This window comes from Lynx canadensis, chromosome B4 (assembly GCF_007474595.2).
Source record: "Lynx canadensis isolate LIC74 chromosome B4, mLynCan4.pri.v2, whole genome shotgun sequence".
Lineage (NCBI taxonomy): Eukaryota > Metazoa > Chordata > Mammalia > Carnivora > Felidae > Lynx > Lynx canadensis.
Genome location: NC_044309.1, coordinates 30125574 through 30138958, shown reverse-complemented (window position 1 = coordinate 30138958; position 13385 = coordinate 30125574). Strand labels below are relative to the sequence as shown.

At 43.8% G+C, this 13385-nt stretch overlaps 1 protein-coding gene across 4 annotated transcripts in view; it reads left to right on the top strand.

The window, feature by feature from the left end:
* The first annotated feature begins 3623 nt into the window (after positions 1 to 3623).
* NRP1 (neuropilin 1) overlaps positions 3624 to 13385 on the top strand; it is a 138089-nt gene continuing 128327 nt past the window's right edge. For all 4 annotated transcript variants that reach the window (XM_030321698.1, XM_030321697.1, XM_030321696.1 and 1 more), the window contains exons 1-2: positions 3624 to 3998; positions 7415 to 7589. In XM_030321698.1, coding sequence (XP_030177558.1) covers positions 3926 to 3998; positions 7415 to 7589 — 248 coding nt within the window. In that variant the 5' untranslated portion in view covers positions 3624 to 3925. The remainder of the gene's footprint in view (positions 3999 to 7414; positions 7590 to 13385) is intronic.

The window sequence follows — 13385 nt, the reverse complement described above, 5'->3', positions numbered from 1 at the left end:
TTAAATTTCTAATCTTTTCCCAGTTTCACTTCTTCCATCCTTACATTTCAAATGTAGGTTAGCTCCTGCTAAAAATATGTTGTTTTATTGCTTTTCTGAAATATGTGGGTTTGGTGCTTTAAAAAACTTGCCTAGACTTGATATAGTTTTGAAATACCAACCTCAATCTCCATATTGCATCAACCTGGAATACTTTGAGGAAGTTTGTGGCTCAAATGGCCCTCCCGGAGCAATGGATCTCATCTTATTTCTGATAAATTGATGAGAGCTTGATGAAAAGAACCAAACATTTACCACCCAGTCTATTCTTAATGGCGGGCAAAGATTCCAGCCCTGCTAGGGAGGTCTGTGTCCCTTATTCCTCTGCAGTTCCAGTGTGGGAGTCTATGGGGCTCGGTGTTGCCCACCCAGGGCCTCCGCCTGGCATTCTGGAAGTATGCTCCATGAATCTTCCCTTCACTGAAACTGGGTCCTATCTAGTCTGGGGATTTGTGATGTCAGGAAGAGTGATGTGTTCGTGAGATCAAAATAAAATCAACCTAGGAACACTGCCAAATTCTTCCTCTGTCTATCACTTATTCTCATATAAAGGTCGGTCTGTCTCCCTTGCTGGAGAATTGCGGAAATCTAAAACTGACCCTTTTCAGCACTTAAGCGGAATCTAACAGCAGAGGAAAGAGGTTGTTAGCAAGGACAATTTGCTCTGTACCAACCCACTAGCTGGCAATTATCAATCAGTGTGGTAGGGCTCCATTCCCCAGTACTGTGTAGAAACTAAGAAGTCTAGAAAAGCCTCAGATCAGGTAAGCCCAGAAAAATCAGAGGCAGAACTTAAATTTGATAGTTCCCCCCAAGCACTTAGTGCAAGTCTTATTAGTTGCTTGGAGAAAGCCTGGCTAAAGTGTTCACCGGTGAGCAAGAGAGAAGACAGGAGTTTTTTGGGGTTTTTTTGTTCTTGTTTTTGTTTTTTTCCTGCGTGTTGACAAGCTGGAGGTGCCCTTCCTCCGGGAAAGGAGGAAGGGAGCCAGAGGGGGCGGCGAGGTTGCAGAGTGGGGGTAGTCCCTCTCTGAGCGCCTGATCTGGTGGCTTTATTTGTTAGCGCGGTGGGTCCAGGCTGGGAACTGCACACTCAGCAGGGAAAGGGGAAGAGAGATTGGCGGCAGTTTTATAAAAACAATACAGCTCAAGTCTCCCGCGTGTGCCCCCTCGCTCACCCCGCGGAGGCACAGTCCGGTCAGAAACGGCTCCCTGGAGCTAGTGCGGCCTCCTAGTTCCCAGTAGGAAGAAGGCGGGTGTTTGCGACTGGAGGACGCCCTGACCGCTGCACACCCCTCCCCATTCCCCTTCTCTGTCAACCCGCCAGGTTCTGAGAGGCGCCTTTCTCTCCGAGCCCGGGACGGAGGTCGCTCGGGGTCACCCCAAATCTGATGATGCCGTTCGCCCTGCGCAGCTGGGGCTTGGGACTGGCGGGGGTGCGCTGGAGGCAGAGAGGACACGGGGAGGAGGCGACGTGCGCCTGTCGTAGCCAAGCGCCGGGGCTTTCCTCCGCAGCGCCTGCTCCCCCGGGTCTGCGCTGGGCGCGGCTGGCGCCCTGGTCTCGCCTCCCTCCCGCCCTCCCGCCGGCCGCCAGGGCCCCCGGACGCCGGGCTGCCCACGGCCCCGCCACTGTCCCTTCCGCTCAACCCGGGCATTTGACTCCCGGCCTCGTAGCGCCACCTCCCCACCCAGCGCCTCCCGGGGGTCCGAGAGCCAAGACTCGGGAAACTGGTGAGGGGAAGGAGGCGCCCTGAGGCCGGGTCTCCAGCTTCGAGGCGGGGGCTTCCCGCGCGCCCGCAGCGGGAAGGAAAGCTGGACCCGGAGAGAGCGCGCGGTGAATGCGGGCGCCACGGCTGCACCTCCGCCCGGCCACTAGCCCGCCGGCACCCCGAGGGGCGCGCGCCATCGCGCGTTGCCGGGCCCGCGCGCCTCGGGCTGCCCTCCTCCCGTCCCGCCCCTAGTTCTTCCGCCAAAACCCTTGACCAGAGTCTCCTGGCCAACATTCTTAAATCTCTTTTGCCAGCTCTTTGCGCCAGGTAGGAATAAAGCTCTGCTTTCAGGGTGTGTGCAGAACGCCTATTCCCAGAAGGTGTAGTGACCTTTTCACCTCCCGCACGAACTCTTTGGGAGGGGGGTCCGAGGGCATTTACCCTCTCAAGGGCCTGATCGGTGGCCGAAACGTTTGTTCCCTATTCTTGCTATCCATATCCTCAGAGGCCTTATGCAGCAGTTCCGGGAAAGCCTTTGGGGATGGATCTGGGGGGCATCCAGTCCACAGTGAGGACGCGCCGCCACGGGAGGAGGGGGTGGACAGGAGCTGGAGGACTGGCATGACAATTGCCTGTGGCCTGGGGCGGGCACCGTGCGAGCCCTGCCAAGAGCCCTCCTACCCCGCTACTGTTCTCCCTCCCAGCAGAGGCACAGAAACGGGGGCCCCTAGACCCCTAATTGCCAACCCCCGGGAACACCTGGGCTCCAGAGAGACGAGAGTCTGGGCGGGGTCGGACGACGGCTGCCCCCTAGCTGAAGACGCACCACTTCCCACCCTCCCGCGTTCCCTCTGTCCCGGAGGAGAGGGCCCCAGATCTCAGTTAACAATGGAGCCCCCGGTGCGCGGCGGGCACCCGGGCACCACTGGCGCCCGGCAGCGCGCCCTGCTGCGGGACAGGGAGGCTGTGTGCGGCTGCAGCACAGCCTCGCCCGCTCGAGTGGTCTGATTCGGATTTACGTGGCAGCGACACTGTCAACCCTTGCCTGGCTCTGTGGTGCGTCTCCCACTCCAGCCTAGCTTTCCCGGGTCTCCCTCGTCCTGGCCCGGAGCGCCAGGGGAGCCCTGCTCCTCCTCGCCCCGGGCCTCGGGCCGGCACAGCGGGAGTGACCGGGCAGGCCCAGCGCTCCTCGCCGCCGCGGGTCGGGGATTTGGAGTTGCTCGAAGCTGTAGCCAGTTCCCGGGCGCGCCGCACTCCTCCGCGGCCGGATCCCGGCGATCCTCCACCAGCGGCCGGGCTCTCCCCCGGGGGTCCTGAGCGAGCGCGCAGAGGTAGGCTAGCCCGACCCAGTCAGTCGCTGGCACCGACCTCGATGCTTTCTTTCCAAACACACACACACACACACACACACACACACACACACACACACACGCCCTGGGCGCAGACCCCCCAACGCCTCCCTTCCCGTGGATATCCTTCAGGGCCTCCGGGAGAGACCGACAGACGGACGGGGAAAGCACACGGAGGGAAACTTGTTCCTTCCAGTCTCCTGTCAGGCAATTACTGGCGAGCCTGTGCCGGCAGAGAGGAGGGAGGAAGCGAGGGAAGGGCTCCAGAAGGGGAGGGGGAGGACGAAGGAGGTGGGGGAGGCGGGGGTGCAGTTGGTGAAACTCCTCTGTCTCCCGCTCATCTTTTCATTGCGTGCTCCTCTCCTTCGCGCAGACACCCCAGACCTCCCCTGGGCGCCAGCTCCTCGCCAGCTCCTCGGCTCCAACGGGTCCAGAAACAAGCCGGATTTTTTTTTTTTTTTTTCTGGAAATTGGCTTTGGTGTGTTTCCCTACCTCCCTCCTCCCCCGTCTAGCCCCCCCCCCTTTTTTTTTTTTTTTTTTTTTGAGACATGGCCCGGGCAGTGGCTCCTGGAAGAGGAACAAGTGTGGGAAAAGAGAGAGGAAACCGGAGCTAAATGACAGGATGCAGGCGACTTGAGACACAAAAAGAGAAGCATTTCTCTCGGATCAAGGCATTGCATCGCTGCTCTCCTTTCTCCAAGACGGACTGAGGATTTTACGGCCCTAGGCGGAGTTGAAGCTCTTCAGTTTGTTTAGATTCCCCGCTTTGCTCTATTTTCCCCGCACGTTCTGGTTCTCCCGCGTCTGCCTGGGGATCCGGCGAAGGGAGAATGGAGAGGGGGCTGCCGCTCCTCTGCGCCGCGCTCGCCGTCGCCTTCGCCCCGGCCAGCGCTTTTCGAAACGGTAAGTGACAGGCGGAGGCGCGTGTGACAGCGCGGCGCCCGGGCTCCCCCGCTGCCCGCGTCCGGCCGGGACTCGGGCTTCCCGCTCCAGCCACGGGACTCACGCGGAACTGCCGGGATGCACCGGGAATAGCCACCTCCTGGGCGGAGGAAACTTTTGTCCAGGAGGAGAAATAAAAAAATAAGAACGGTCGGTTCGGGGCAGGAAGATTTCAAGTCCTCCGCCTCCCTCCCCAAGTTGGTTGTTTGGTTATGGGGGTTTTCCTACCTCCGTTACAAGGCAAAGCTGCCTACCTTCCCAGATCAGCACACCAATTATCTTAATAATGTTTCCTCCCAAAGGCAATTAGATGAGACTCCCTTTCAAAAATCTGATGGCTGTTGAAAGTTAATGAACACTTTGCCGGGAGAACTTCCTGGTTGTTTTGCAGCTCTTTGAAACCATCTCCTCTGGTGGGTGCCTGCAAGAGATAGCGGTTTTGGGGTTGCTGGACCTCCGTCCTCTGTCTTTACATATCGCCCCTCATCTGTCTGAAGTATGAATGAAAGTTACATAGTGTCAATAAAGGAATCTGATATATACAGTGTAAGACACCGGGATATCTGAAAATCCCTAACCTAGCTACAGCTTCCACTTAGCTTCTAACACCACTCACTGCTAAGTAAATGAAAGAGTGCTGGGTTATAAACAGTATTCTGTAAACTAAATAATGTATTTTAAAATGTGATCTGGTTGTAGGCATGTTTAACTTACACTTTAAAGTAGGTGAAGGCAAGGATATGGAATTATCTTTACAGTAATTCTTCAGCAATTATTATTAACTATTTATCAAATATTTATTTTTGTCTGGCTTAGATTTCAATCAAAGTAATTAGGGAAAAAAAGAACACCCACTACTTACTGTGGTATATTGTTTTAATAAGAGGCCACAAGTGGAGGGGTTCATACCAAGAGGAATTTAAATCACGTCTTTATGATAGGAGTTAATCTCTCTAATATGCTTTTTGGAGGTTTTGTGATTGAAGCAATAGATTTCCCCCAACAGCCACCAAGCAGTGTTCTAAAAGAAAAGCTTAGAGGCAACACACACACACACACACACACACACACACACACACACCTGTAAATATGGAGTTCAGTTTATTAATGAACCTGAGTTAGTGGCATCTTTCTATAATCTGGCTGGCAAGGGATGAAAAACATTCTCCTCCAATTGAAAGAGGTCAAGTGGTTAGACTTTAGAAATTACAGTAACCCAACCTCTGCCCTCTACAACTCCCGAGATTAAGTCCTTAGTAGGGATATTCACAGGATGGATTCGTAGCCTAATGCAAATAGCTTCCAGACTTTAGATTGTGAAGTCCATGGATATATATATATATATATATATATATATAGTATATTTTTAAATTTTCTTAGCAGAAATCTGGGGAATGCTGAGAACCTGAGCTCCAGTCTGTGAGCTTGCCTGGTTAAAGCCATGTTGCTATGCGTTCAGTGACCAGAGCCAGTAAATGCCTCTGTAACACAGCAGACGTCTTAAAGCCATGTCCACCTCCTCCAAGTACCAGTGTCTGCTAAATTAATTCATTAACCTTATTTAGGTCTAATGGTCCAGAGTCATTAGAAATTGCTCTTTCTTAATCAACTGTTAGAGAGATTTAACAGAGCCAGGGAGTCTAGCAGTCCACATTATCTTATTACACTGTCACTTTCTCAGAAGTCACAGATTAAAGAGCTCTGGTGTGGTACCGAGTCTACCTAAATGTCTTCTGAAGTGACTCTGTGGAGTGACTAGAAGCAGTGCTGTTTTATTTCACTCCTCTTACGGATGCCAGACACTGCCATGATGTTTGTATAGAGCTGGAGGAGACTTAATGAGATGGGGTCACTTTCCAAGTTTTCTGCACATTTGAAATAATGGAAAAGCCTCAGTAGAATCACATAACAGAGTCCAACATGATCATTAGTTGAGATCCTGAACTCTAGTTGCAACATTTCTTCTTGGCAAACCTTAAGCTTTTAAAAGCCAAGGCAAAGGAAACCAGTAGAAGGGTACCCCCCAGTCTAAGAAACAGGGTCAGAAACATCTAGCAATTGAGAAAAACAATGTGATTTATATTGTCTTCTTTTTAATTTATGGGAAATGATTTCTGTAATGCATGTAGCTTTATGCATTTTTGATGTGCACTTCATCTTTCATTTCCATTTGACCTGGTTTTCCTGTAATAAAATTCTGTAGATTTATAAATTCATGCTGAGAGCAAAGAATGCCATTCTCTTTCCACAGGGAATCTATTAGATGCAATATTAAAATCTATATATACCATTACTGAAAATTTGTGATTGATAGGCTTATATATTTCACTGCTTTCATACCTATTCCTCTTACATAGTTTATGCACCAAATTTTTTTGCTTAAAATTAAGCATCAATAAATGTGGCAGCATTTCAGGCTGAGACTCTCCAGCATGAAATCCATCATAAAAAGTGACAATGAGAATCTACGCTGAACAATAAAGCAGCCCAGTGACTGGTTTATTTGGCTCTCAGTGAATCACTTCAGCATTTGGTTTTTGTTTTTGTTTTTTAAATGAGGGCTCAAAACTAGTAAGCTCACCTTTCGCAGAATGTGAGACTATGGCTTACCATACCCAGACCTCATGTGTGGTAGGATTTTTTTTTCAACATATAGGGAATTAGAATTAATGCCGGGTGGCTATTTATTTTTCTTTCTGCCCAGTAGCTTTGATCTAGTCTCTAGGACTGAACAACTTTACTTGGAGCGGTAGAGCAGAATTATTTCTGCTTCACCAAATACACTTTGTTCTCTGTTGATCTGGATCTCCAGAGCAGAGATAACTCAAAATCACTTAGATTTATGGACAGATAAAACAACAACACAAAAGGTTTGGCTTTAAGCCAATCGAAATCTTGGATGACAATCCCCACTGATCAATGACATAGACCAGGCTTATCATCAAAAAGCCACACAAGGGGTCGAATCACTTCTTTTAGTCACCTTCCACTCAGAACTTGCTACTTAATGCGATTACACTTCTTGGGGGATAATTAAGTCTAGTAGAAGCTCCCTGGGGACCATGTTAACATCCATTGAGAGGATTTAATGTTTTTAACGCTAGAAGACCTTTTTTCTTGGGAAGGAACTTTGTGGGGGTAAGGGTGGAGTCCTGTCAGATGTCAGTCTACTTTTCTCCTGTGCTAACCTTCCTGGGATCAAAGAGTGTTCCTTGGTGGGGGGTTGCTATCAGTGCCACCTGAAGGGCCTGTGGGGACCTCTTGGAGTTCCCCCTACAGAGTTGTGGAATGTTTAATAACCAGTAATGTTTGTATAAAGCTAGAATACCTAAATGGTTGTCAGGGAAAGATTTACTAAAATGTTATTTTTATTACAGATAAATGTGGTGATACTATAAAAATTGAAAGCCCAGGGTACCTTACATCTCCTGGTTATCCTCATTCTTATCACCCAAGTGAAAAATGTGAATGGCTGATTCAGGCTCCTGACCCATACCAGAGAATTATGATCAACTTCAACCCTCACTTTGATTTGGAGGACAGAGACTGCAAGTAAGTGAGAAAGTATTTGAACAGGGCACCACACCACCATCTAGTGGTCATGGATGCCTAAGGGGGGGGAAGTCTGTGTGTACAGTATGGGATATAAATGGATCCAGGAGGGATTCTGATCTAGGCCAGATCATGTATCAATGGTATGGAAATTAAATTATGTTAAGTAATTTCTGAGTTCCCCAAACTAGCATATTATGTTTAAATGTATAATCTCTCAATTTTTTTTTCCTGGTAACACTTATGGTTTCAGAACTCTTTTGTTAAGAAATGTATATTTACATTTCTTTCTCTTTTTTTTTTGTTCCTGGAAAGGGGAAGAACTAGAAACCCAAACTTTCACTTAAGATTTTTTTTTAATATTGTGGGTTACTAACATATATAGCATCAACAGATGATGAGGTTGGGTATTTTTTAACAAATCTGTGACACATTTTGTGATTTAAGGACTGAATCTTATTGAATTTGACATGACAAAAGCAAAGTGTCATTGAATAAAAATAAGGCATATAGTGTAAGCTGGATGAGGGGTTTTCGTTGTAGATTAATGATTGCAAGTGTCTTGTGGAAAATGCAAAAAAAATGTTAATGCATAATGAATACAATGGGGCTCAAATATAAATTATTATTTCATCTATCTGCTTTCATCTTGCTAACGCCTTCTACTGTTAAGTAAATAAGCATCAATTTATGCCAGATTTCCTTATTATCAAAATATCCTCACTATAGATACAGTCTAAATTTTATCTTTTCACTTTATATGAATGAGCTAGTGTGTGGATCTTGCTTTGCACAGTGTAGAAAATGTGTTTTAACATTGCAGGCAGCAGTCTCCTCAGATCCAGGATTTGCTCTTCTCTCTGGACATCCACGAGACCACCTGTCTCTGTCTTGTCCACGTTACCACACTCTGCCACCCTGCATGTGAGGTGTTCTCCAGACACTTGAACCTGAATATCTACCTTTAATGAATGTTTGGATAATGAAATAGTTTTAGCCAAGGAAAACAATCTACTTAAATCTCAATTCTAAAGTGTTTCTCGGGGACCAATATGTTTTCCCAAGTTTTAAAATGGATCAGTTTGATATAATTCCATACGATGTGAGTAGGCTATGGTTTCCATTGGATATAAACATTATTATGCAGGCACGTTCATTATTAAAAATGTTCTATTTGCAAACACATAGCCTTTTTAGGGAAGAACAGAGTAATATGAAAACGTTCCCACCTGTAGGAAGTCCTTAACGACCTGTTGAGTTGGTGGGGTAAACTAGTGTTTCATGGGCAGGGAAATGAGGTCATCAGGCTAATTCAACATTCTGGTACCTAGAGAATTAGCATACATTCATACACTGTTGATCAATTTCCAAATAATCAGCATACACTAGAGTGTAAAAAAAGTATGCTGATTCCAATTTAATCCTTGTTCTGTGCCTCAGGGCATTATATTGACTTCTTAATCTTGTATGAAAGTTGCCATTAATAGAGTGTTCCAGTGACTGCTAAGAAACAGGGAGTTTATTGTTGTTGCCAATATTCTGTATGGTGGTTTTACAGCGTCAGTCACCTAGAGAAGCTGGATGTTTGTTCTCTCTTTCATTTTATTTTGTTTTATTTTTTGCTTTTTGAAAATATTTAAACTGCTATAAGAGATATTTTTAAGAGATGGTAAAACATGTTCAAGTAATAACATTTTTCCAAAGATAAGATGCCATTACATTTTAGTAAACTCATGTCTACTAAATCCTGATCTGAAAATCATGACCACATCTGCATATGATATAATAGCTAAAACATTCAAAATAATCAGTAGTCAGTAGCAATGGTGTGCTGGTAAGGGTTGAACAACTGGTTCTTGGAAGGGGGTGGGTCAAGTCCTCATTTGTAACATTTGCCAATTTCTGTAGTGTAAATATTCCCACCATGGTCAGTTTCAAACTATCTATGTGATGTCACTGTATGAAGACTTGCAAAGAGACGTGCATGAGGGGTTCTTGTGAGCTGGTGCAAGCTGGAGTAGAAGTGTATGAAGGGGAAGCCAGTCAAGTGAGTTAATATGTGTTAAGTGCGTATCACAGTGTCTGGCAGGCAGTAAGTCTGCAATAACTATTTTCTATATCATAATGGGAGGTGGAGGGTTGTGGAATTGGAAGAGCACTTTTTCAATGTTCTTTCTTAAACATGACAAGAAAAGGGATAATTATAATTTATAGCAAGGGAAAATTTTAGTGATATCGACAAGGTATTCAAGAAACTGACATGACCAAGAAGATTGTTGCTGTTGTTCTGATAGAGGCGAGATTTTTCAAGGCTACAGAGTGAAGTGGTTTCTTAACTGTAGCGAGTAGGGATTTGTTCTCTGTGAAGGTGCCATCTCCTGGCCAGCCTTGAAAGGCTGATAATATTTAGCCTGATGAAGTCAACGGAGATGATGGCATAGAAAATAGCTTTGTGCCCTGTTTTGAAGTGTTGCTACCTGATTGTTTTATCAATAAAAATTCAAAAAATGATATAGGAAGAGCAGCTTAAGACATTGCTGTCACTATATTTTCAGGCTGGTCCACATGTGACTCCTGGTCACTGTTGCATGTTGCAGTTGAGATACAAGCGTGGCACAATTCTGACAATCTTTTGTGAAGGCTGTGAGAATAATCTACAGCTTTAATTTAAAATTAAAATTCCCTACAAAAATGAAAAATACCAATAACCCTTGGGAGAACAAATTCATAGGCAAAAAGTTTTTGTTGGATGTGCAAGAGCATAGTTTCTTTGTTTTTTACATTTTAGTGGGTTTGGGGTAGGTTTTTGTGTTTTTTTTGTTTTTGTTTTTGTTTGTTTGTTTTTTGGTCATTTATAATAGGCTCCTTCCAAAAACATATTTGAGTTGATACAAAATTAGGTACAATAAACCAAATACAGTGAGCTGGCAAGCTTTTAGTAATCATTCCTGTTAAGATCAAACTGATTGTCTTATTTGAGATATTTAATATCTTCGCCTGTTTCAGCTACATTTTATGTCTAAGAGCAGTAAAAAGTCCAATGTCATTGGGTTATTGGCAAGATAAAATAGGGTAGTGGCTATGAAAGCCCTTTGAAAAGTTAAAAAGCTTCTCTCGAAAGAAGTTGCCACTGTTATTATGATATCTTTAACAACTTGGTGATGGTTAGAACATTTAGAAATATGAAACTTAAGCATATGTGAAACTAAATACATAGATCCAGTAATGGGATGATCCACATAAAATATACCTGGCAATTTCTCTTGAAGCTTTCTAGTATTTGTACAGTCAACTTCCACCATGTGAAAGTTTGAGAAATCAATTCCCTAGCACATTTGCTTATTGAGGAACATCCTTAAAACCCAGGTAAAATTCCTTTTGTGGAGTGAAGGGATGGATAAGTAATTAAATAGATTAGCTCTGGTAGGAAAAATATTTACTTATTTAAATTGGTATTGTTTTATTTATAATTAAATTAAAAACTATGTGTAATTTTTAACAATATACTAATGCAGTACCAATTTTTCATGTGAAGAGCTCCAAGACCAACCCAACACATAAGCACTATGAACCTAACCTTACAAAAGGTTTTTAGAGTGGATATCAAGGCGTTACTTCCTTAGGGAAAATGGATTTGCAAGTTTGTGCCTGATAATTTTAAAATGCAACAATCTATGCTTCAGGTTGCAGTATGAAAGTCAGGTTTCATTACGAATAAACATAAAGACATACTATTATAACTACCAGAGTTCTTTTATTGAACAATGTATAGTATTGATCAATCAATCAATCAACCAGTAGGGCAGTAGAGAATCTGTCTGTGGCTAACATTGCACTAGGACGTTTAGCTAGAATTACCACCTGGTTTTATTGTTATGTTGATAAAAGAGAGGTGGCTAGAGAATATTCTGAAGGAGGAGAAGGTATGGAAGGAATGTACCAGTAAAATCCTCCATACCTGTAAAGTGTCAAAGCATAGTTACAAACAGAAAAGAAAGAAAAAGGCAACCTGCTGAAGTGTTTTTCAGAAAACAGTGTTCATTGTGACCTGTAAATGGTTTTCAGCATTTACGTTGAGCTAGTTAGCTCTTACTCAGCTACAGTTTTCTTCAGTGGTAAAGCAGACATCTTGAATCTCATAAAACTTTATATCTGCATAATAAACAAGAATGTCATTGATACAGTAGTTAGAATTTATGGAGCTTTTCCGGTTTCCCAGCAATGCAAACTATCAGCATGATAATTTATAATGGGTTGTGACAAATACTGCTGAGCAAAGAGGTGTGTGATTACATTCAGATCAGATGTCCTCATCTAGGGAGCAATAAAAATTTCACAGACTTTGGGTTAAAAACATTAAGAAAATGAATGTGGAGCTCCAGAAAGAGTCTAAAAAGGTGGTAGTATTGGAGGGAGAAAACTCAGTAGTGGTCTTCTTACTGACTGGTTCCTGGCTCCAATGGCTGATTTGTCAGTTGCTGTTTTGCAGGATTTCACCAAGACACAAGCTAACATGGTACAGGTGATTTTTGTCTAGAAGAGATTTGTAATCTGTTCTTTGTGTAACCAAAAGTAGGGTTTTTTTTCTAATTCAATGCAGTCAAAGGAGATTTCACTCTTGTAACTTCATGTGAAGTTTAGTTATAAGAAAATTCTAACTAACCAGAGATAATACTCAAGTTTGGGCATCTTGTTGGAATAGATCACACACTGTTTCTTTAATGCCACTTTTAAAATTACCTAAGTTCTTACGAACTTAGAAACACTGGTCATTTCATTTATTTTCATAGACTATAAACTCACTGAATGAAAATTAATGTTATGCTAGTTTCTCAGGTCTGATAATTTCCACCAATTTAATTATCCAATGGCCACTTTGTCATTTATTGCCAATTTGGGGAAGTATAAGTTCCATTTTTGGTTTCCCTGAGTGCTATTTTCTGTTTGTCTTTTCTTATTTTCCTTTGTTCCACATGGGTTTTTTTTCCCCAATTAATTTTGATTTTTTAATTTTTTTTTTATTTTTTTTTTTTTAAATATTGGTGTGATTTTTTTTTTTAATTTTTTTTTTCAACGTTTATTTTTGGGACAGAGAGAGACAGAGCATGAACGGGGGAGGGGCAGAGAGAGAGGGAGACACAGAATCAGAAACAGGCTCCAGGCTCTGAGCCATCAGCCCAGAGCCCGACGCGGGGCTCGAACTCACGGACCGCGAGATCGTGACCTGGCTGAAGTCGGACGCCCAACCGACTGCGCCACCCAGGCGCCCCAATTTTGATTTTTTTAAATGCTGCATTAAAATATTATTTATCTTGATTGGTAAGTTTTTCATTTTTTTTGTTTTTGAGGTGAGTGCCTTACTTACTCTAGTCCCAGTCTTGCATTTTAGAGCATCACTTACACCCAAACAAAGTCTTTGTTTTATGGAAAACAGTGAGTATTTTAAACCAAAATACTTCTCCATTTTCTATATGAAATATAGAAGTATAGGTTCTTTTAATTAAGGTATGATATGTATGTAGAAAAATACACACAGTGTGAAGTTTGATAAAATTTTATAAGGTGAGCACATCCATATAACCAATCCAAAGTAAACATTTCCAGCTTCCTATGAAGAAGCCCCCTTATGTTCGCTTTCAGTCACTAGCCTTTAACTTTTTAAGGATGACTACTGTCCTAACTTCTGTGATTCCATTTCTATAAATTTCAAAGTCAGACAAAACTAAACTATAGTCTTAGAAGTCTGTATGCACTATCCTTCGAATATGATAAAACTCTTTGGAATAGAGATAGAAC